Genomic DNA, 23,918 nt, shown 5'->3' on the forward strand with positions numbered 1-23,918 from the left:
AGGGTATGACTAGCCTAACAACTTGGTGATGGACTTGAAATACTTTGGCATACTTTGTTGATGCAAAATGAAGGTGCCCAAACAAAGAAACTTGAAAATTAACCTTCAGTTATTAAATTGAAGGTCACAGAGGCCCTGACAAAATTGTAATATGTAGAAAATGCTTGTGCTTTTAGCAGAAAATGGTTCAACGAACCTGGCTCAATGAATGGGCTAAACATGTTGGATTAAGTTAAAATTTTGTGTTAAGTATCTAAACAAGTGGAAGAAACTACTGGCTTTTACAGATTTGAAAAATGGTTTACAGAACTTGAGTTATTAAGTTCCCAAGTTGGCCAAATTTCAGGATTAACTTTCTGTAATCTGTAAATTGCAGAAAACCAGTTTTTGAAACTTGGTTGAACTAGGATATAACAACTTCAAATTCCATATAAATTGGTGAGGACAAACTAGACACGTGGATGTAAGCAGTAATCGGTGTTCTACAGCAAGAAAAAAAGGCAAAAATCAAATAGGAAAAAAATATAACAAAACATCTCAATATGGGTACTTAAAAAATTTTAGATAGCAACTAATGGCCTCTGTTATTACTACCATCCTGAATTGGTTGTTTCATAGATATTTATTTAAAACAGACATTCATTTATAAAAATTCACAGGTTGAGCAACCATTTATGAATGACTTACATGTTAGGTGGTCAATTATATTTTTTCTTAAAAAAAAAATTTAATTCATTACACCAAAACCATCCTCCAATTCCATTTAGATTAACAGTTTTAAACTTTTTCATTATCTCCTTAATTCCCTTATTAATCCTCGCTAAAACTCGTCCTATTTGCCCTCCTAAGGTCCACAAATGGCCCAACTGAAACGCCCACTATTCCAAAGAAAAACATGGCTGTGCCATTGTGCAGAGCTGACTTTTTTCGTGTAAGTGAGAAGTTCCTTGGAGTATTTAAGGTCCGTTTTACTCAACCAACCTGATCCTCAATTCAGTCCCCTCTTTAAGTTGGAATATTCGAGTCACCGTTTAAACCGAAGCCATCTTGAACTCCGGTTAAAAATCAAAGGCCTGGCTTCAGCTCGGCTCTATCTCAAGTCTAGCTCAAGTTCACTAGGTCAAGATGAGAGCTTGAGTTTAGCTAAGCCAAGTATAAAAGTGTGTGTGTGTGTGTTTTCCCTTTTTTTAGTCTTGATCAGCATCACCAAGGGCGTCTAAATGAATGACTAATCTAAAAGAGACAACGGAGGCGCCACCGACTGCACCAACAATACATTTTTGAGATAATATTTTGAAAGAACCGTATGCACTTTAAACCAGCGTACTTAAAGTTTACCATCCAAGCTTAACTATCCCCACTGAGTCTCAACAAGTTCAATTGATTGTTCAGCCGTAATCGCAACTGAATCTCCAATGACAAAATGCCCTCCCGTTGTCACTCCACGCACTAGAATTCTAAATTATGTAACTCCTCTTAGTCCACTTCATGGCGTTTAATGTTTGATAGTTTATCTCCACAGTGGTTTCCTACTTAGTACCTAACCACAGCCTCTACTTGGATTCAAACCACTCTGTTAACCAAAATCTATGAATTACTGCTTTTATGATTACCTAGGCTCACGTCTAGTTGTAGGAAATTTAAACAAAGTCTAATTAATTGGCACGCATTACCTCACTTTATATCACTTGGAAGCTAAATCAATCCTCATTTACCTTACACCATGCATGGTTAAGACAAATATCAGCTAACCAGGGGAATCTTTATAAGAACATACAAGTAAAAAAGAAGAGAAAAAAAATGAGGGATGGAGAGATCGATCATCCTTAACCCTCTTGGTCATACCAATGTATCATATTTCTAACCTTAATATATTAGTAAACAAAACACATATAGCTGATTGGTTAGAATCGTTCACCAATAAATGAAAGCTCTAAATGGATGAAATCCATCAGAAACACGAGAAAACTCTAACTGACACACATATGGGAACAATACCCTGCGAGCAACGTCGATCCAAATCAAAGCTGTAACCATAATCTCTTTTTTCACAAGAAAACACTGCGACGGCAGTTGACCTGGGCCTGTTGGCTTTACGTGGGTATGTACAGATGCCTCTCCATATAAACTCTGAGCTGAAGGCCCTTTTAAACCTCACTTGAGCAAGCCCGGTCAGGCTCCCCCCTATAGTTGCTCTTCAACTTATTCATCGCCGCTCCTTAGCCTTCTCAAACATAAATCCAACTGGTTTTAGTGTAACATTCAGAAAATAAATGTTTACCATTTAACCGAATATCCCAGTAAAACACAACGAAAGTGGAAGTCCAATTGAGAAACTTTCATTTAACAAAACAGCAAAGTTAACCTCTGAGTAACAGAACAAATTCTTCAATAGCACATCAAAATTATCCCTTTGTAGGACAAGACTAGTGGTTTCTCTATTCATTATCGTATAACATTCTCATTATGTGTATCAATTTGTACATAAACAAGATTCGAAACATACCAATACGTATAATACCAACCCTCATTACAGTTGTGGAAAGGAATAATAAATGCACTAGTACATCCCATCGCCAACCAGTCCAAATTTACATGTGTGTGTGCTCATTGTTTCAGCAAAAGAGGACCTCGTTCTGCTCCATTTCTCCTCAACTTTGTGATTGCCAAGAAAGGAAAATAATCAATAAAACAAAGAACGAAGAAAATGAGGTCCACAAAAATCAGGCCTCATCTCAAACCTTCAACAAGGAATCACTACTCCGTTGGCTGCAGTACTCACACAGCCAAAGCAGGTTGTCCAGAGCTCCCTACGGTTGAGAGGAAGGTGATGCTGGAGGGCAGTACCTCAGTGCCTTAACAACTACAACACTATTCCAACTAGAAGTTCTGGAACACCTTCAGAACCATCGTGGATCAACAACCGGCTGCTTTAAGAAAATTATCATAAGGACTTGATGCAGGAAGTGTAAAGAAAGGAGATGGATTCTGGTATCCAGTTGAGAACAGAAGTGAGGCAACTCCTCCATCTGGTTTATTTGGAATTAACGTGAAATTTTCCTGAGCGATGGGAATATTTGCCTGCAGACAATTATTTAAAGTTTAAACATGTAAACCAGCTGAAAGCAGGAAGGATAAAGTAAATGGATACATGTACCTTGTGGAAAGCCTGATCCAAGTGCCAATAACTGGCTTGAGATTCAAAACCTTGCACTGAACCAAAAAGAGAAAATTCGAGTTTTTGCTCAATGTTCATGAAGGTTGTCATCATTTGCTGCTTTCCCACCTCACAGTTATTAGCCATCTCGTTGAAGGGCATATCAGGCACACATGACACTGAAAGCCTTCCAACTTGTTGTGCAGTTTCCAGAACCTGCAAATATTTTATAGTTTTATATGAAACTGCACTTGAAAAATTATGTTCAGGATGAACCAGAATGTCCCTCATGATGGAACCAGTGATGTTATGCTATGAGCACAGTAATTTCTGTGAAACCCAAAAAACAGACACACAGGTGTGGCATAACAGATGGCTGCAACAAATAGTATCTGAAAATTAGTACAATATGAATAAGAATCTGGGCTTGATACCATGTGGAACAAGCACGTACGTGTATGCCTGCAGACTCATGTTTTCAGCTTTGTTGAAAACTGCACTTGCAATTCCATTTTAAGCTCAAGGTACATTATTTCGTCAAAATGTTTAACCCGGTTGTTACTTCCTCCAGTGGTCAGTTTCAACTTCCAACAGCTAGTCTACAACTTAGATACTTATGAAATTTACAGTTGACAGGTCACGTACTTCATAGTTATCCCAGTTGGATATTAGCAAATAATATTTCAGGATATTATCTGAAGACAGAGAGAAGACCGCAAGGTAATATAAAAATGCTTTCCACAATTGATCTTTAAACAAAAAAATTGACAAAAAGAAAGATACTTCTGATACGATAATCAATATATCTATTACCTATCTATCTATCCCTACACACACACCCCCATGTCGCATGGATGCAGGCTCTGGGTGTGAGAGCAGGTGCAGATGCATGCAGGGTGTGGCAAATTTCAAAAACACCATGGGTGCAAATGTGGCAAGGGTGTCTGCATGTATATAATATAAATCAAATCCTAGATTTCAAAATATGTAGCATTCTATTTCTTCCATATAATATACATACTCTGGAGCCTGATTTCAGATTTTACAAACTTATTCATAACATAAGTAGGCATTAAACAAGTAGTTGTCATATATCTAGTATTATAAATTTATAACTGTATAACTGGAGTCTGATTTCAGATTTTACAATCTTACTCATAACATAAGTAGGCATTAAACAAGTAGTTGTTATATATCCGGCATTATAAATTTATAAATACATAAAATACAGCATATATTACATGTAACATATAAAAGACTCGTTAACCAAGCTGGTAATAGTAGTGCATATATAGAACGTATAAGCAACATATATACATAGGAAAGCTGGTAAAAACCAGACCATTTGGGTAAGAGACAAAAACCAGACTTATTGAAATTAATCATTAAAATATATCTTTTGAAATCTAACCTTATAGATATGATCTTAAGAGTGATTTGATGAGAAACATATATTAACTTAGTTGTTTTCTTACTTAAATGACGTTTTTTTAATAGTCAAAAAATGGATGGCTCTTATTATATCAAAATTTTTAGTAGTATAAAGATCAATTTTTTTACAAAAGTGACTTGAGTTAAAGCATGATTTATATTAAATAGTGTTTATAAACAAATTAGAATGTTCATATTTTGTATAAAACACTTTTTAACATGAACTTAAAGAGGTCTGGTTTTTATCCCTTACTTAGGTGGTCTGGTACCTACCAATCACTCATACATATGCAACAGAACTGATTAACGAAACTTATATACATTATACCAGTGTCACAAAAAACGTGATAAGTTAAATTATTGTTTAAAACTTTAAAAAAAAATGCGTTTAAAAAAAAACGCAAAAAACATGTTTTAATGCATTTTCAATGCGTTTTTTCACATTTTTCATTTTTTTTAATGCCAAATTTTTTTTTTCATTTTCTATTTTTTATGTGTTGCAAATCTACTTACCTTTTGATGTTTGTGTTATTAGTTATTTTATTTTTCCCCTATTTTTAGTTTTTTTTAATTTTTAAAAATTTACCGTATTTTACTCCTTTTTTTCAAGCTCATTGTATTATACCTGAAAAAAAAACCTCGCCGTTTAAAACTCCAAAACGTGTTATTTTTGAGTTGTGACAATGCATTATATATAAGAGAGAAAAAGGAAAAAAATTGAGGGAGTAAAAGAGCAAGTAGGTGAGAGTGAAAGAGAAAAGTAGTGAAAAAAGAGTCCCATATATATATATATATATATATAATATATATTAAATTTTTGCAATAATTATAGAAACCTTTGTTGAAAATGTCTTCAACATACTTTTCCTTATCACAACTTACACATGCTCAAACACGGAGTCAGTGTCGTTAAAAATTTATTGAAGAAAATGAATTACCATGATTGTTTAATACCACTGTACACTATATCTTGAAAATTTTAGAAGGCCAAAAGTTTTTACATTACCGATTCAAGTAGTTGGTTGGCTCCCAAAAGAGATGGTTCCTGCAAAGTGGAGTCCACATTGGACAGTCGTCTTCCACACACTTCATAAGTGTCATCAACCATGGTAAAGGCTGAGGGTACAATCTGCAGAAAACCTTATTTACAGTAACTACAGCACTTGGCACCTGAACACATAACGACCAAAGCTTGTTGCAGGAATAGCTTACCTCATCAAGGGAATGGTATTCATTTGTTTCAAATGGAGAGTAATGCCTTGGATTGTCCAGAAACAACTGAGCTCCCAAAGGACAAACATCATCATGTGAAAACTCTTCAAGCATCTCCTGCATTATAGAAGAAGATTCGGACTGCACAAACAGAGGTAAAATAATTTAGGCCCAGTGTGCTGCTGTGTCATGCATTGTGAATGAATTAGCACATGTCAAAAAGATTCATTACACTGGATATATTTCCCAAGGAATTCACAATTAGAGAAGCCATGGATTCTTTCGTCAAAACATCTGATATTTGAATTGTTGAAAGGGATCTCAGCGCAGAAGTGTCATCTTCCTTTGATCCATAGCTTGGACCACTGTATTTGTTAGAGTTATTTACAGCTTTTAATTTGCGATCATCCACTAAATGAAGAAATGGGTCAACCTGGTGAAAAGAAAAGAACAAAAAGGAGTTTACCTTTTCTTCTAAAGGAAACTCATCCTTCTACTCAGGCACGAATCAGATTTCGTGCTATAAGCATGGAAAAATGCAAATCAATGTATAAAATAATAGTAAGCAATAATAACAAGATCACCAAGATAAATATCTTTACCGTTGTGTCAGTAAGGCAAGCCTTGATAGTAGGTATGAGTGATACAATACCATATGCCCTTGCTAGAAACACAATCATTGCCGTGGCTAATGTAAACAAAGACCGCCGCCGACATGGTTGCAATGAACCTGAAAATATTCTAACCGATCAACCATTTGAATAGTTTATGAAAAATAACTCTTTCAGAGTATTGTGGAATATCATATATGCTTAATGCCACATGCTATATCTATAAAAATCTCAAAAAGGCACAAAAAAAAGATACTATACTAATAACTGATTATGATGAAAACATTATGCACAATAAAAATCAATATTATCAATATGAAAAGTAAAATCTAGGTATGTGTGTGCAGCTATTCTATCACAAACATCACAAGTTGATGTGCAAAAAAATGTTCTAATCTTTTGGTTAAATAAATTAGAACAAGCTTTTCCAAAACATCAAGAAATTCTTCTAACAGTTGTCTGTCAGTAGGATGGCCACAATGGCTGGCCACAAGACTCTAGGAGCCTTTGAAACAGCTACTACAAGAAATAGCTTCCACAATTCCAAATATTAATTGACAGCAAGAAGCAAATTGGTTATGGCATGTCTGGACAAGAAATCGAAAGAAAAAAAAAACGAAAAATAAAAAGCTTGCCAAATGGCACCCAACAAAATCTGCTTTACATAATGTAAGAGACTTGTATAGAAGCAAGCATAGTTAGTAGAGTACATTTGCTTTCTGATTCTAGGAACACCAGGAAAGGAGTGTCCCGCTATGGACTCCTAGGAACAGAAAGCACAATATAGGTGCTACCGCTATGTCATAAAGGTGCAGGGCGTGGGCACAAATGCAGCTGCCGGTGCAGCATTTTCCAAGAAAACATGGGCGTAGGTGCGGTGAGGATAAATACATACATACACGCATACATAATATATATATATATATATATATATATATATATATATATAGAGAGAGAGAGAGAGAGATAGATAGATATAATTGTCTACAAATAATCAAACTAGAAATAGCAATGATTAATAAACTATGATTTTGTCAATAATTCAATGGAAAAGAGAGCAATTTTTTTCTTGGCACACCCAAGCTGCATCTGAGGGGGAACACCTATGGGCACCCACAGGCATCTTCTGCTTGTCGAATAAGATTGTGAACAAGCTCCTACATTTGCTTCTTCTTCTTCAAAGAAAGAGAATCACCATTCAAAAATATCCATGATATAACAGCTTTGACAGGCAAGAATACCTAAAAGTTTCAACAATAGGTCAAGCAATACAATGCTGACCCATACTGGAATATCATAGCACGTTTGGTCCTAACCTTCTGCTCTAATGCAAGAAGTGGCCATGAAGACCACAGTAATGGTCTGAGCACTTACCATTGTATCAAGCGATTGCCACCATTCTATGGAATATCAAATGTTATAGCACAATAATGTCAGTCCAAAATGTACAAGAACTATCTACTAAGCAAGAGAAATAATTTTACTAGTAAAACCATGAACCTTAAATACCATAGCATTTTTTCACAAGAGTACCTTCTTCAAGGGAAATGCTTCTCAATGAAAAAGCAAGCTGGAAGCTGCGAATGAGGGCTTCATGATTTGATGTCTGCATCAAAACATGAATTACATGAGAAAAGAAAAGGTTTCATTAAATGGTAAAAGTTGCATCTGACAATCTAGATCTTTTGAATACATAACAATATAGATTTTCTCCAAGGATAGCACATTGCCATCTGGTTTGATTTTATTATTCTACTCTACTTATTTGGCTTTCTTGCTATTACTTGTTTAAGCACCAAAAGCTCTAAAGGTATGTGAAATAATCAAAAATTTTCTGTGTTGTGAAACACAAGCCTAAGCTTCCTAATCCAGCCAAGAACTGTTGCTGTCTGAGACAGAACTTCTCTTATTTATCTTGTTCTTTCTTTTTCTTCTTTTTTCCTTATTCTTCTAGATATTACGTGCAACTGATTAACTTATATATATATATATATATATATATATATATATATATATATATATATATATATATATAAGCTTTTTGTTATATGTCGTGTTCTTACTTCTTCTATTTAATATTTGTAACTTGAACAGTCTTAAACTTTAATTGGTCAACTTCATTAAGCTTGACGTTTCGAGCTTCTAATTATTTTCATGATCATGCTATAGCATGCCCAATTTACGGTTTGTGTTTATTCTTTAACTGTGACAGATTGATAGTCATTTTCTTTTATCTGGCAATGCATGTCTGCTATTCATTTTAACATTTATCTGTGTATGTTTATTGGTTACTTCTGTTTAATATTTAACTGAAAAAATGTGCATTTCCCAACATGCACTGACCATGACAAATACGGCACCAATTCTGAGGGTTGTTCTATTAAATGCTTTATAGCTGGCAAGCCATGTTGCATGGGTGGACATGGGTACAAAATAATTTCAAAAACTTTAGGTGTGGGGACATGACTATAAACATGCACACTCCCTATATCACAAAGACATTTCATTTGGGGCAATGCATCTATGTCAAGACACCAAGACATGGATGTGGGTCTGGACACAGCACTCCAGCAGGGACACATTGCCGACTACAGTTAACAAACCCGAGCCTGAATTATAAAAATGCAAGAAAGGGGCGACCTTTTGCAGCATCCATTGCGTGCGCACAAGTCCTCTCACCTGCCTGTGATATAGACAGCCCTTTCTCTAGTGACTAGCAGGTACTCTCACTTTCGTTTTGTCATTCACCTTTATCTGTCATCCTCTCAGTCTCAATCAGTCAAACTTTCTTACATTTGTTGAGCGACCACGAGTGCTTCTCTCCAAAAACTATGACCTCTCTAATGATTTTGGCAGCTAGAATATCTCACTTTCTTTGTCACTTGCCCATCTCTCTTGATTTCCCTCTTCCTATTTCTATCGCTCTCTCTGTCTTTGCCCTTCTCTGTAACCTTCTTTGTCTCCTTTCTTCTCTCTCAACCTCCCTTCCTCTCTCTATCACCCTTCTCCCTCTATCTCAATCTCCCACCTTCTCATTGTGTCTCTCTGTCTTATTTTCTCTCTCCCCTTTTCTCTCCCTCTCCTTCTCTCTCTCTCTCTCTCTCTCTCTCTCTCTCTCGATGTACCCCCCTCTCTCTTGAACTTTCTCCCCTCTAGATTTTTCTTGCCCTCTCTTTGCTGCCCTTTTTGATCTCTCTTCCTCTCTTTGTCTCGATCTCCCTCCTTCTATGTATCTCTTTGTTACCTTCTTTTGTCTTCATCTCTCTCTATCCATGTTGTCAAGGCACCCAGCCTAGGCACCAGGCAGCCCTAACTGAGCCCAGGCAAAAAAGGCGACCAATTTTTTTTTTATTTGTTTAGTTATGTTAATATGTGAAGTTATTTTGATTAACTACTATTAATATTTGAAATGTGGAGATAATAATATAACAAACATAATCAACTTAGACACTTAAAAATTAATTGTTGACTTCACTGAATATGCAAAATCAATAGAAGAAGCTATACTCATTAAATGCAATCTAATACAAGAAACAAAAGAAAAAAAAAAACTAAATCTAATCTCTAGCAAAAGAAATGTAAATCCGCAAGAAGGCTTTAATCCAGCTGTATTTAAAGAAAGACATAATATAATAAAAAAGACAAACAGAATAGTATACATATAACTATATAAGTACATAACAATAACAATACATATAAGTACATAACCATACTAACGTATATGACTTTTCACTTTCTCATGGACTAGGCAGGTTGGTGCCTAGGCAAGCCTATGCATCAACACATATACCGCCACCTAAATGGCGACGGGTGTGGACTCACGCTTAGTCCACGCCTAGGCGAGGCCTGCCGTATCGCTTGATCTCCCCCACTCTATTTGTCAGCCTGTTGTATCCCTTTCTCTGTCTTTGTCTCTCCTTGTCTCCATCTCTATGTTTCCCTCTCTTCGTCTCCGTTTTTCCCTCCCAATTTACCTACCTCTCCATCTCTTTCTAGATGCTTTTCTCTATCTCAAAATTTATTTTTCTTTACATTCAGCTTGTAAGTTGTCACTATAGTCTACAATATTTTCACTTTTATTTACTTTTCTGCCTATTCATTGTAATTTGAATATAAACTATGTGTAAACTGATTCCTATAAGAATTTGATTCATCTATGATTGTATACTTGTGCATGGATTGTGGTTGTGTGTATATTGACCAGCTAGGTCACACAGGTGCGCCAAAAATGGTAACATACCCGAGTCGACATGGGTGCGAGTGCGGTGGTCAGTGCGGGTACGGCCTGACATGGTGCTGCTACTGACTGCACCTGCTGTTTTTTCTCTTTTTTTCTTCTCCTATTTTTCCCTCTTCTCTCTCTCCACCCATTTTATTTGATAAAATTTTGAATTTTGTATGATTAAGGTAACCTTGATAAACAAAATTTAAAAACAAAAACAAATAAAATTAATTGTATAACAGATTAATATATATATATATATATATACACTCTTGCCACACCCTCACTCAATTTTTTTTGGTAGTTACAGCATCCTACACCCCCACCCATGTGACATAGTTGACCAGGCAATTTTCTTTTTAGATATAATGGCTAATAGCAATAAGGGAAAGTAGTTGCAAGCACACCAATAGCAAGCCCCAATGGCAATTTGAACACAATAGCTACAAATGAAATAGATGCTTCTCATCCACTATATATGCCTGTGGTAAGAAAAATAAATAGTGGTGGTAATGGTGGCAATGTGCAATTTGCTTGCACACTATTACGAACAATTCATTGGCTCCTATGCATGTGTTAAAACATATTTTTCTGCAACCTGTGGTTATAATTATATCATAGAACAAAGTTGACAAGGATATGTTGAGGGCCTGAGGCCATTATTGAATATTGACAAGAAGAGAGTTCGAAAAAATCAAGTTGAACTGCCAATACCTTTTACTAGTGTTGAAAAGTAGACCTTGAAGAAAAGAATGTTAGAAGCCAATAAAATAATAGCAGCATTCAAAAGTATGGGGAGAGTAAAAACTGATAGAAAAATTGACATAAATGTAATGATGAAAAGATTTAAGCAAATAAAGAATGCATGAATGATGACGGTAACTAGCATAGATTGGAACTTCTACTACAGGAATGATGACAAGGCCCAGATAATTAAAAATGCATTTTGGATTATTTATGGTTAGACAAACATGTTTTTCAATTTACAAAGCCTATTTAGGAGATGCTAAGAAAAGTTGACAAAGAAGATTCATGCTTCACAAAGTTTATGAAATGTGAGATAACATGATTGAGAAAAGTATATAATTTTTAAACATGAGAAAGGATATATATTGCATCTGATGGTTTTGTTCCAATCATGTAAATGTAATTTTAACGAAAAGATGGGATAAATGCAATACACCTTTGTGTTGTATGGAACGCTCCCTTAATCCAAAATATTATGGATAGAAGTAGTTGCCTAAAGGTATTGGTCAAATTCTCCAAATGAAGACGTAGAAAGATCAAGGTATAGGATAATATGTTTGGGAAGAATTTTTTATGATCATCATATGCTGAAGTCAATAAATAATGAATTCGGAAAGTTTTCAACTGGAGGATTTGATTCTTTAACAAATTTGGTGCCCAGGGATGATGAAGTTATGTTAACTAGTACACAACATAAGGATTAGAGATGCCAAATCTTCAACTTTCTTGCTATCCCAGCACGCTATATCAACATGCCATGAACAAATAGCATATATTATCAAATTCATAATATTAAAAGAAAGAAATCCACCAAAAAGGGAGCATGGGAATTACTTTATGTTTACTCCAGTCTACCATTGCTTTCTTGCACTTCTGATGATTATCAGCACTTTTTGCGTATATCTTTGATATGTCTTAAGTTTAAACATTTGATCGGCTGTTTCAAGTTAAAATGAAGTCATTTTGTATTTGCAGTTCGGGATCATCCAAGTTTTGGGATGTAAACCTAGAGGACTTTGGTACAGAAGGAGAATATAATCAGCATACCCTTAATATAGACTTTTCGGAATCCGTTCTTTCTAATGTGATGATAAAATAGATCAATGGCAAATTCATAAAATCGTTCTTACAAGCATTCCATACGAATCGTCACTGTTAGTTTGTTTAATAGTTTATGATTTATAATTTATATGATGCATCATGATGCATAGTTTGTTTGTTTGCTTAAATTCTGTTTTTGTGTGTGTGTATATATATATCATAGTCACAAATATCGTTAAGCATTTAAACAGGAGGTTTATTCAGGTATAATACGACGAGATTGAAACAAACAGGAAAAATACGGTAACTTTTTTAATAGGAAAAAATAAAATAAATGAGAAGCTAATAAGGTAACACAAAAAATAAGTAGATATAAAAATTATAAAATGGAAACAAGCAGTTCGGCATTGAAAAACGTGAAGTAAATGCCTAAAATAAAAAAAGAGAAAAAATAAGAAAAAAGGTGCTTTTACGTGTTTTTTTGGTCCTGCGTTCTTTCAAAAAAGGGGCGCTTTTTGCCATTTTTTTCAGCTGACATATTTTTACGTTTTAAATGTGTTTTTTTTTAAATAAACATGTTTTTTACATGATTCTGTAGCCAAGAAGGCTAAGAAGCTGTACGAAGTAAGTACATGATTCCACAGCAAGTTAGCAACTAAAACCACTAGTCATTTAGCTAAGGTGCTTGAAAACATGACACTCAGTCCTGATTTATCAAAACTTTGTTGTTACAATAAAGTTACAGTTACATACCAGATAATAACTTTTTTCTTCAAGAAATAAAGCATATTGAGATAGGTTGTCACTTTGTTTTGAGAGCAACATGTGAAAAAAACAACTGAAAAATCTCTCTCTCTCTCTCTCTCTTACACACAAGTAAACCAGGTACATAATATGCATAGATAGTAAAATTATTTTACGTACTACACACATACATTTTTTCTTCAATCTCTTTCTACATCCCTTTTCGAATTTTTTTTCTTTTCATTTTCCATTTGTATTTTAGACAAAAAAACATGCCTTTTTCATTCTTCTCTTGAACACATTGCATGCATGAGGTGCGTCGATCTTGAACCCCATTCCTTTAATTCATTGTTTTCACTTTTCATTAACTTAACCAAATTTCAGTGTTCCTTAGACACATAAACTCACACATACATTCACACACACACAAACACACACACACACACACACACACACACACACACACACAGAGAGAGAGAGAGAAAGAGAGAGAGAGAGAGAAATGGGGAGGGAAAAGTGAGACTCAGAAAGGAAGAAATGAAACAATGACTAACCTTTGCTCGAGAAAACAACAAAGCCAAGCTGTAAGTATGAGCAATGGCTTCAAAATTTTCTGGAGTGTTTTCGGGAGAAGTAGCTTGAGCCCAAATGGATGAAAATAGGAGTGTGATTTGGTGACTGCTTAAACGAAGAGAAATAAATTCCTAAAAATTCACAAAGCCAGAATGTAAATCAGTTAAGTGCAAACGCATGACATTATTTAAGCAATGTTTCACAGAGACAAGACCAAAAACTAGGACATGGCAGATCTTTTCCTTCTTTCTCATGTTTAAAACTATTGTCTGATATCTTAATAGCAGAAAAATAAAACTTTTATATTGACAGCATACTATATACATATGAATGTCAGCAACCCATGCATCACTCCTAGCATTTATTTACATACCCATATAATATAACCCTGTAACACAAATCAAAAGCATAACACTGGATGAGATTATAATCCATACCAGCTCCTTATAGTCACCCACACTTTTTTTGTCTACCGCAGATGTCAATGGGGCAATTTTCACACTAGCAACCCGACGTGATGATTGCAATGAATAAAATTTAGCATCATGATCACTTCTTCGTGATGCCTCTGTAACATAACCCTCTGAACGAACACTTTCCCTTAAAGAAGACTTTTCTTTCCTTAGCTTCTCAAAAATAGCAGCTGAAGAAGAAAACACTGAAACAGTTCTAGAGAGTGCCCTATGAAGATCTGGTAAGCCTGAAGCCTGTGGAGGATTAACAGAAGATGGAACAAGAACAACAGAAAAAATATGATGGGCACCAACTCGTGTCTCGTGGTCTGGATGAACCATTGCTAAGAGCAACTGATGAAATAAAGCTTCTGGAAAATCCTGTCAATCCAGGAGAAAGTTGGATCCATTTAAAAGGTTTATAAGTGAGGCTAAGGGGCTTACCACAAGAAAATGAAAAAGAAAGACAAGCAAATATACCTTATTATGAAGTGATAAAGTTGGTATGGATGCTACTATCTGGGACATGCGGTGAACAGCAGAAATTGTTCTTCTAGCAATAGCAGCGGTAGTTGAGATATTCTCCAGCATCACAGCCAACATGTCCAACAAAGGCCCAGCATCACCCACCTGTTAACCATAACTATTAGTCTCCTTTTTTTTTCCTTGACACTGGTATAAATTTGTAGGAACATGAGGAAAGGCATCCTGGATAAAGTTTAATTTCTTACTCCATATCAAGTTGAAGTGAATATCTCCAATTAATTGGAATAAGGAGTATGAATCCAAGTATATCAATGACATAGTAACAGAAGTATCTCTTAAAGAAATCCAAGCAACACATAAAAAGGTCCATTAAGCATAAATTTGATGAAGACTAATCATAAACTCAAAATACCATGTAAGGCATCATAATGTGAGCCCAAAAGACACTGTTACCTTGTGAGACAGCTGTATAAGGCACTCTTCTATAGCTAAACGAAACTCCTTGTTCCACTTTATTATGTCATCACCAATATTTTCATCTTCAGATAAATTCATGGTTTTCCGCCAATGTCTCATTAAATCACTCACAGCACCAATCATAGATACAGATCTTTTAACCTTCGCATGCTGTGCAAGGCATACTGTAACTTGTATAATATCAACCTGCATGCTGGGTTGCTTCACAACACTCTTGTGATCAATATGCTTGATTAAGATAGACAACAGCAGATGCCCATTTCGTCCTGTAAATTTTGTAGTTCATCAGCACAAAGTATAAGCATCAGTTTAACCTTCAACACTGTCACAAACATTGCCATTCTTTTCACACAAGATGCAAAAGGTGAGAAAATAAAGGGGGAAATCACAGTATTTTGAAAGGAAACAGAAAAAATGAAACTACTGCATTTTATTCACAGCTTTCCCCTTTCAGGAGGTCAAAAACTCCCTTAACATATTTAAAGTTTTGTTATGTTTCTTTAATATTTTGATAACTATTCTTAATTTTAACCAATGTTTTTTGTAAGAAAACTAGTAGAAAAAACAAACTTTCACAATTTTTTCCATCATGTGTACATATATTTTAACTTTTTGGATTCCCACCGTTTCCCAAACAAAAACATCTAATTAATACCCAAAGAAAGCCCTGTCAACAAAACGCTCAACAATCTGTCACATGGGTACTGCTTTTATGCAGCAATACCCATATCATACAGATATGACACTGGTATGCTAGTGGGTACGTCCTAGATATGGTCAAAACTGTACCGAGTACAGTCAACACACGCAGGACCATCTCCAACTTTTGTTGGACTCAGTCAAAGTTGACCAAATCCATTTTTGTCCAAAATTAGGGGTTTTTTTATTTTTAGTATATTTGTTACTTTCATACTTTGTTCATTAGTTTCTTCTTCATTGTCATAATCTATGATTCTCTCTCTCTCCCTCTCTCTCTCTCTCATATATATATACATATATATATATATATATATATATATATATATATATATATATATATATATATATATATAATCCTCATACCCAAGTTTGTCCAAAATTAGGGGTTTTTTATTTTTAGTATATTTGTTACTTTCATACTTTGTTCATTAGTTTCTTCTTCATTGTCATAATCTATGATTCTCTCTCTCTCTCTCTCTCTCTCTCTCTCTCTCTCTCTCACACACACACACACACACACACATATATATATATATAAACCCTCATACCCAAGTTTTTTGAAAAATAGCCCGTATCGGCACCTATATCTGTATACCTATGTGACATATCCAACAATATTTGTTACAATGGCTTCATGTAGATGCAAATGCAAAAGACCACATATACAATAAATGGAAGACAAAATTACCTGCTTTCTCCATTAAGAAAAGCATATCTAACAAAACTGGAAGTGCAAGACCATCCTGAGGTGACCACAGATTTCCATTGTCAAAGTAACGAAAAAGAGACTCGAGGACACGCCTGGTAGTGATCTCCTCCTTAGCTAGCCTAGCCATGTTATGCATGCAAACTCTGGACCAAATTTTTGGATCCTTGGCCTCGTCACTGTCACAATGAACAAGAAATGAGAATGCATGACATCTTCCAACTGCAAATTGCACAATATATAAACCACTCACACAGTAAGATTCACTTCGCCTTTATCATTAACGATCCTGTTCCAAGAAGGAAGCCTCACCACAGCATTTGGCAGTGGAAAAAAGTGTCCTTCAACTTTAAGCACTTCTTGCACCCACCGATCATTAGGGTATTGATTCCCTTCACTAGGATTCTCACTCTTTGTTTTTGTACTTCCATAATTTTCCAAGGCCACTGAAACAACCTGTTAAGCATCAATGAATAGAAATTTAGTGAACCATAAAGCCTATTACTATTACGTAAGGAAATTACCAACAAAATATAGAGAAACAAAGAATAACAGAAAAGCAGGTCAATTAAACAAAAATGGAATGGAAGAACCTAAACTCCCCTTACATCGTCAAAATCTGAACAAATGTGAGAGTGCTCTCCCATGAAAGAAACCTGCACATTAGAAAGGAGGCCATGGATAATCCAATCAAATATTTGTAAGTACTAAAAAATATATAATCTCATCTCCACATGGGTACAGAATAGATTGTAATCAACAAACATTGCTTATGTCATCCAGTACAACATCCAACCTTTTGTAACAAAAAAAAAAATCAAATTGATGGCTATATCCCAAGACCAAAGACTACAGTTCTATCAGACAAAAAAGAAAAAGAAGGAAAAAAATATTTTCTTAGCTTAGCCAGATGGTTGAACTGGATCATATGAAACATAAACAATAAAAAAAAAGGGTCACCAACTTCCTTCATGACCGAACTTATAAAAATGAAAAAAGGATGAGCAAACTGCACAACACGCTCTTGCTCCATAAAAAGCAGAACAAACACACAAAGACAGTATCAAAAAGGTTAAGTTAGTAAAAATGCACAAATCCTGAATTTCATTATGAAAAGCCAACAGGATGTAGTAAGTGAACAAAATTCAAAGTTCAGACTCTCATGAGATATTTATCATCAAATATCACCATAAACAAGAAGTCTTTCAAAAAGAAAGGAATGAAAGTTTCCAAAATTTTGATTATTGAGAAACTTCATTTGTCTGGGTTTTCATGCTTTCAGGCTCAGTGAGAAGAGGATTCCTATTCTGATTTTGAAGCATCCTTTCACTGAAAAGGGAAGATGATGTAGACCTCAGGACAATTTTTGGTTAGGTTAGCCCTCTCATTGTTGGAGATTGGGGTTATCCTTTCCAAGCGATGCAACTTCCATTTATTTCTAATTGCCATCCAGATGAAGTGCCTTGTATGCATGTTGCATGAACACTGGGTTTCTCATAAAGCATGAAAAGTGATAAATTTTTACCATTGATGCAAGGGCTTGTAATCCTGCTGAACGCAGAAGTTCTGACCTTTCATCACCTCCCATTTCCTGGGCTAGCTGACAAAGTTTTGGTACAAGACTTTCTATGTTGAACATGTAAGTGCTGTCAACCTGGCAATAAAGTAAGCCTTAGAAACTTAATAAAACAGAATAGAAATAATCAGTACCAGCATGAGCACAGAGATTTCATGTACATTAACTTTTATAGAAAAGCACCACCTGATTGAAAATAAAATCTGCAAGTGTCTGGCAACCTAATATCTGCATCTCATCTTGCCGGGTTTGGTCCAAAAGAGTGCGTATAATACTCAACAAGCTACCTGCAAAAAGTGGCCTGCAGATGTACATTGACATAGTACATAGTTCAGGGCATGTTAAAGATGGTGCATTAAAAATCAAGTTTTTCAAAGCAGGTCTTCCCATCAGTAACAGGAATTCATACGACAGACATGATACTCTCACTAAAACAATCTGATCCACATCAGCAACCAACAGATATGAATATATTTCTAACCATGAGAGATCCTCTACAGAAAAGGTAAAAATAAAGAATTAGCTTAGAAACTGAAGCCTTGATTTCGCATAATGGTAAAGAAAACATCTGGAACTATATGTACTATATGAACTGAATCAACAGGAGATGGATAAAAGCATCTGGAGCTTTATGAACTTAAGCATCTGTTTAGATGTATCCTTAATTCTTGTACATGTTTGGTAAATGAATTTATTGTATTGCAAGGGCTAAGTTTTCTTAGTCCTTTGTGTCCGACTTACCATGCCTGCTTCAAAAGCCCACTAGAAAGTCAACAGGGAGATATATTAGCTAATGCTTATGAGGTGAAGCCCCCTCATTATATCAGACTTCTGTGCATTTATGAACTAATAACAATCTTTTATGACTAATGTCTGCTTGCTATTCATGTGATGGCAACTGTATGTACTGTGTTACTGAGAAAATACTCCATGCTCTTCAATGGCCATGATCTTCAATGGTCTCCTGTCATTATAGAGAACCTTTTATGTACAACTCCATAATAAAGGATGAAAAATTAGATCTAGTAGTTTACTATTTTCACTAAATTCTATTAAGAGCTAGTTGCCAAACCACCACCCAGCTGGCCTAGACTGTGGTTTGGTGAGTAGGCCCTCTTCACAGACTAGTCAGTGGTTGGGGCCATGAGATGTACATTTAGTCAGTCTTGTTTTAACTTTTTCTAAAGTAGCATAACTTTTAGAAAGCTAGAAGACTCTTGTAAAAGTCAGACATGCCATATGTTTCCTTTTTCTCAGGATTGGACTCCCACCCTTTTTTGAAGGCATGTGCGTGTGCTGCATGCCAATGGTTTATGTGAAAAGTAAGGTTCAAGGTGCTCGTTTCTTGTTTTCGGCAGGGACAATCTAACTGCCATAAAAACACAAAGATAAATTCTCATTACATTGTACGATCTATTCAGGTACAAGTTATTTGCTCATTTGCCAACAGAAAAAAGGCATTTACACCAAACTTAATGAAAAAGAAAAAAATGCTTATGATCTAGATCTGAACCTGAGAGCAACTTGCTTCTTAGTATAAGACAGCAATGCATGCATAAAAAATTTAGATGACAATACGTTATTCCAACGATAATTCAGGAGAAATAAAATGCAGAACACGATCAACCATTTGAGTATGTACATGCTTCATGAAGGAAAATTATGGCCCAAAAGGGCATGTGAATTAGGGATTTTACATCTGTCCTTTGCATGAAACTAATAGCTTCCTGTAAATAGATACAACAACTCTTGCATATCCAAAATGCTCGTTGCGCAATTCCTTGTAACATTTTTCTTCAAGATAGTCTGTTATCTGCGAACAAAATATTGCATAGAGAAAAGGGCAAAGTACATTAGTTCACAATTCCGTGTAACATTTTCTTCAAAATAATGTGTAATCTGCTGAACAAAATATTGCATAAATAAAAACAAAAGTACGCTATACAATATCAACATGGATATATTATCTATGATGATAGAAGTCAACGATTCAGCAGAAAACAAAAAAAATGCAACAATATTTTACTGTTAGAATCCCTGCAAAGAGAACATATACAACTAAAATGGAAACCTTGAGAAGGTACATCGAAACCTTGAGATAGACAATCAAAATTAGGCAGTTGGAAATAATAATTATACACTTGAAATGGAACTTTGAAGATATTTAAGTAAATGCTTTTAAATACCTCATATATCACGAAATTTTGTTTGAAGGCATGGAAATAGTTGAATCTAAATTAGCTTTGATGTGCCAATTAGAATGACAATTTACAAAATAATTACAAATGCAGTTTCAATAAAAGCATGTCAGTGCTTTAGAAGCCATTATATTTGATAAATAAAGGTTTTAGCTGAAATGAGCCTTCACAGTTCACACTCATGTCATGTTTATATCATTCTTGAGAATGAATTTATGGTTAGCATTTTAACTAAATACTTGATAACTATGAGATCTAATGTGAAATGACATAAAACTTTGTGTTAGATGGTTATTTGATTTTGAATTTTTTCACATAACTCTGATGCTTGAAAGAGTTGATTGTTTAAACATTGTGAAAAAAAAAGCGAGTAAAGGAAATATGCTATGAATCAAGCAACTAACTTCTGCAGATAATGAGAAATGATGCTTCGTGTGAAGATAATTGGATTTTTTTCACAAGGGACTTGATAAGAGACCTTGTTCATATGATAAACATTCCTGTGCGATGAATATCTGAATGCATTTGATAAAATATGCATATGAAAGAATGCCTTCAACGCAGCATGATAATGCCCTACGCCTGTATAGTGCTTAGCATGAGAATGTATATTATGATTATCCCAATGTAATACCTGCATGGCTTGCATGGTAGATACCTATTTATGTGTTATGGAAAGGGTATAGGTATCCGCTTTCTTGTGTAGCACGACATTCCAACTAAGTGTACCAAAACGTATTTTATGAGATTTTTGATATCTTACTTGCTTGTAATGACGTTTGAAGACATTGCACCTATAATGCACTCTGGGAGTCAAGGAAGAATATAGGTAATCCTACTTTGAACCTTTATTTCTGAGAGCTTTTCCATAAGATCCTTGATATGATAGTTTTGTGTTTATATTGGAGCCTTGCAAGGAGCAGTCCTGGAGGGTTCTTAGGTTGCTTTAGGACACCAAATCCGGACCTTATCCTTCTGACCTGATCGGACCTTATCCTTCTGACCTGATCATTTATTTGGAATACTAGAGTGTGTATCTATGTTCTCAATAGGCAGTATATATTATAATTTTTTATACCTTGAAAATAATTCTGTTGAATTGATTCATATAAAAGCCAATCCCTGTTTTATTCTATGTCACATAAGTCGGCTGCAAAATGCATATATAAAAAAGCTTATATTATATATTATAAGTTTATAACATGACAATATATCACAATATCAGTTGCAAAGTATATATGCATGGCTGCATATGTACACAACTGACAATATATATTGGTTAGTTGAACTTTGAAACTTTTATAGTAGATTCAAGAACAACTGAACAAGCATCTAAAATAAAATGCTAAAATGTATACAACAATAATACCAAAAATGGGACACATTTAGACCGGATGCAGGTTGACTGCACCCGACTCAAGTTTGACGCGAGTCGGGTGCGTGTCAGAAATGAATAAATATAGTCTGGTGCGGCTGACCACATCCGACTTGCATTGACTGGGCTCGGGTGCGAGTCGAAGCCGCACTCGTGTCTGCACCCGCACCCGACTCGAAGCGACTCGGGTGCGGCAGTAAAATAGAAGAGTCCGTGTGACTTAGGTTTTACTTCTACTTGTTATTTCTGCTAAGAGATCTTATCTATGTGTTTAAGTTTTATATACGGTTTTACTTGTGAACACCCATAACTAAAATATCCAAATCTTTGTCAATTAGTTTACAAGCTTTCGCAACCAAAAACATAAATTTTTGGAAGATCTTAGGGTAGCCACAAGTGTCAGTAATGCCAGACCTTAGGGAGAGAAGACAGTGCTCATCTAGAAAGCTGGCTGAATCCGCAGTGACAAACAAGCAGGAAACAGTTGAAATAACCAAAACAAGAAATCCGTTAAATACAAAAAGCCCCACAATAATCAATTTTCTTGTGGAGCACCAAATTAAACAAAAGAAAAGGAGGAAGAAGGAACAGTGCTAGGTGTGAGAGTAAGAGGGCAACATGCACAGAGTGAGAAAGAAAGAGACAGAGAGACTACAGCTGCTTTATTTAGATATTCCATCAAGAAAGGAAGTCGTAGCCTTTGGCCAACCACACTGCGACAAACTGGGACAAGGGGTTCTGAAGAGCTACTCTTATTGCTCGCAGAGTAAGGGAGGCTTCGGCTTGATTTCTTTTAGGCTTTTACATTTTGTTATTTTCTGATTTCTTCTTCTGCCTTTTTTCAAAGTGGCATCCTATATTCGTTTTATCACCAAATATCGGGCAATACAGTTCATTATCAGCCAGTTGCGGCCAACAACTAACAAGGGCCTTTTCAGGCCTATTTTCTGTTTCATTTTACTAAACACAACATGTATTTCTCCCAATGCAGTCAGAAGCGCATTTGCCATGATGCCAAGCTGAAACTTTTCCTTGTCTTCTATTTCTCTTGAAGGTGATAACATAACATTTGGCCCTCCCATAAGAACTGACAACTCCAAATTCCCTTTGCAGTTCTGTCCCAGCTTGACAAATTTTCCTCTCCAGGCCACATGTTTATATAGTTCTTAAAGAAAAAGTCCAACTTCCCAAAACATAAACCTTAAAGCAATCCTCGAAGATCAAGTATCTTTCCTTCATCTTTTGCATTTCTTTTTGAGCATCAGCTGCACAATCAGCTCAACAAAATAGTACAATTCATTGGTGCCTCATGTTCAGCCTGATACTAATTACCTATTTGTTGAGATATAATTTTATACAACAGACTATATTCTCAGCAACATTCTCTCTCTTTGTAATAAGCCTTGGCTGTGGTTGCCATTCCTCTTTCAAGATTCAGACAAACATTTCATATAACATCATAGAATGTGTAAGCATGAAATGATGAATACATTCTTATTTCTCCAAAAGTTATAATAAACTTTCACTTGCCTTCCTGGTCTTCTAAAGATGTACTTTCATAGGACTCTAGCCAAAGACAAGGAATGGCAAACCCACTACCGACTATCCAGTAGCCCTCAGTATGCAGTAAGTGTAAAGATGCATAGCTGAAGATGTAATATATATGTAGTCCAAGAGTGCTCAACCAAGCACAGGGAAGCAGGTAGATGATGATCAAACACTAAATGAATCCAAGTCAAAACGTTGAACGGCTAGAATTGGTAATGATGTTTGTCAAATCAATACCAGATAAAGCCAGCAAGCCTTAGAAGAATATGAGCTACATTTCAGACTTCGGACTTGTTACAGGATCTACAAGCCTACCCAATGCCAACAGAGGCAGTTTGGCCAAGTTGCCAAAACGAGATAGCACCTTCTTCATGACGAGAAAAGCTCGCTGTAGAGCTTCCAAGATGCCCGGCACTACTTTACTACATGGAGGAGAGCTTGTGGCGATTGTACTATCATCTAAGATGCTCGATGGAGGAGAGAGGCCGAGGACAGCATTCTTCAAACAGTCTTCTTCAAGCTAAATGTACATCGGGGACTAAGGATGGTCGGGAGGTCCAACGGTCTTCACAATTGACAGAAAAAGAATTTTAAGGAAGATAATAATGGAAAGTAAAACCATAACCCATGTACGAAGGGTACGACGACACGGATACATGATAC

The 23,918-nt window shown here is 35.5% G+C and overlaps 1 protein-coding gene across 2 annotated transcripts in view; it reads right to left on the minus strand.

Moving 5' to 3' along the window:
* Positions 1-2,383: 2,383 nt before the first annotated feature.
* The window catches only part of LOC116256896 (protein SEMI-ROLLED LEAF 2-like), a 30,432-nt gene continuing 8,897 nt past the window's right edge, over positions 2,384-23,918 (minus strand). Inside the window, exons 4-20 of one of the 2 annotated variants that reach the window (XM_031633436.2) lie at positions 19,832-19,947; positions 18,321-18,435; positions 18,084-18,212; positions 17,167-17,214; positions 16,812-17,014; positions 16,541-16,737; positions 15,130-15,419; positions 14,671-14,820; positions 14,176-14,571; positions 13,720-13,869; positions 7,945-8,017; positions 6,403-6,530; positions 6,033-6,233; positions 5,801-5,941; positions 5,595-5,717; positions 3,158-3,373; positions 2,384-3,081 (exon numbers count right to left, since the gene is read on the minus strand). In XM_031633436.2, the coding sequence (XP_031489296.1) occupies positions 2,917-3,081; positions 3,158-3,373; positions 5,595-5,717; positions 5,801-5,941; positions 6,033-6,233; positions 6,403-6,530; positions 7,945-8,017; positions 13,720-13,869; positions 14,176-14,571; positions 14,671-14,820; positions 15,130-15,419; positions 16,541-16,737; positions 16,812-17,014; positions 17,167-17,214; positions 18,084-18,212; positions 18,321-18,435; positions 19,832-19,947 (2,841 nt within the window). In that variant the 3' untranslated portion in view covers positions 2,384-2,916. Of the gene's footprint in view, positions 3,082-3,157; positions 3,374-5,594; positions 5,718-5,800; positions 5,942-6,032; positions 6,234-6,402; positions 6,531-7,944; positions 8,018-13,719; positions 13,870-14,175; positions 14,572-14,670; positions 14,821-15,129; positions 15,420-16,540; positions 16,738-16,811; positions 17,015-17,166; positions 17,215-18,083; positions 18,213-18,320; positions 18,436-19,831; positions 19,948-23,918 lie in introns of those variants that run through there. The other variant, XM_031633437.2, reaches the window with a different exon arrangement.

The sequence above is a fragment of the Nymphaea colorata genome, chromosome 6 (assembly GCF_008831285.2).
Source record: "Nymphaea colorata isolate Beijing-Zhang1983 chromosome 6, ASM883128v2, whole genome shotgun sequence".
Lineage (NCBI taxonomy): Eukaryota > Viridiplantae > Streptophyta > Magnoliopsida > Nymphaeales > Nymphaeaceae > Nymphaea > Nymphaea colorata.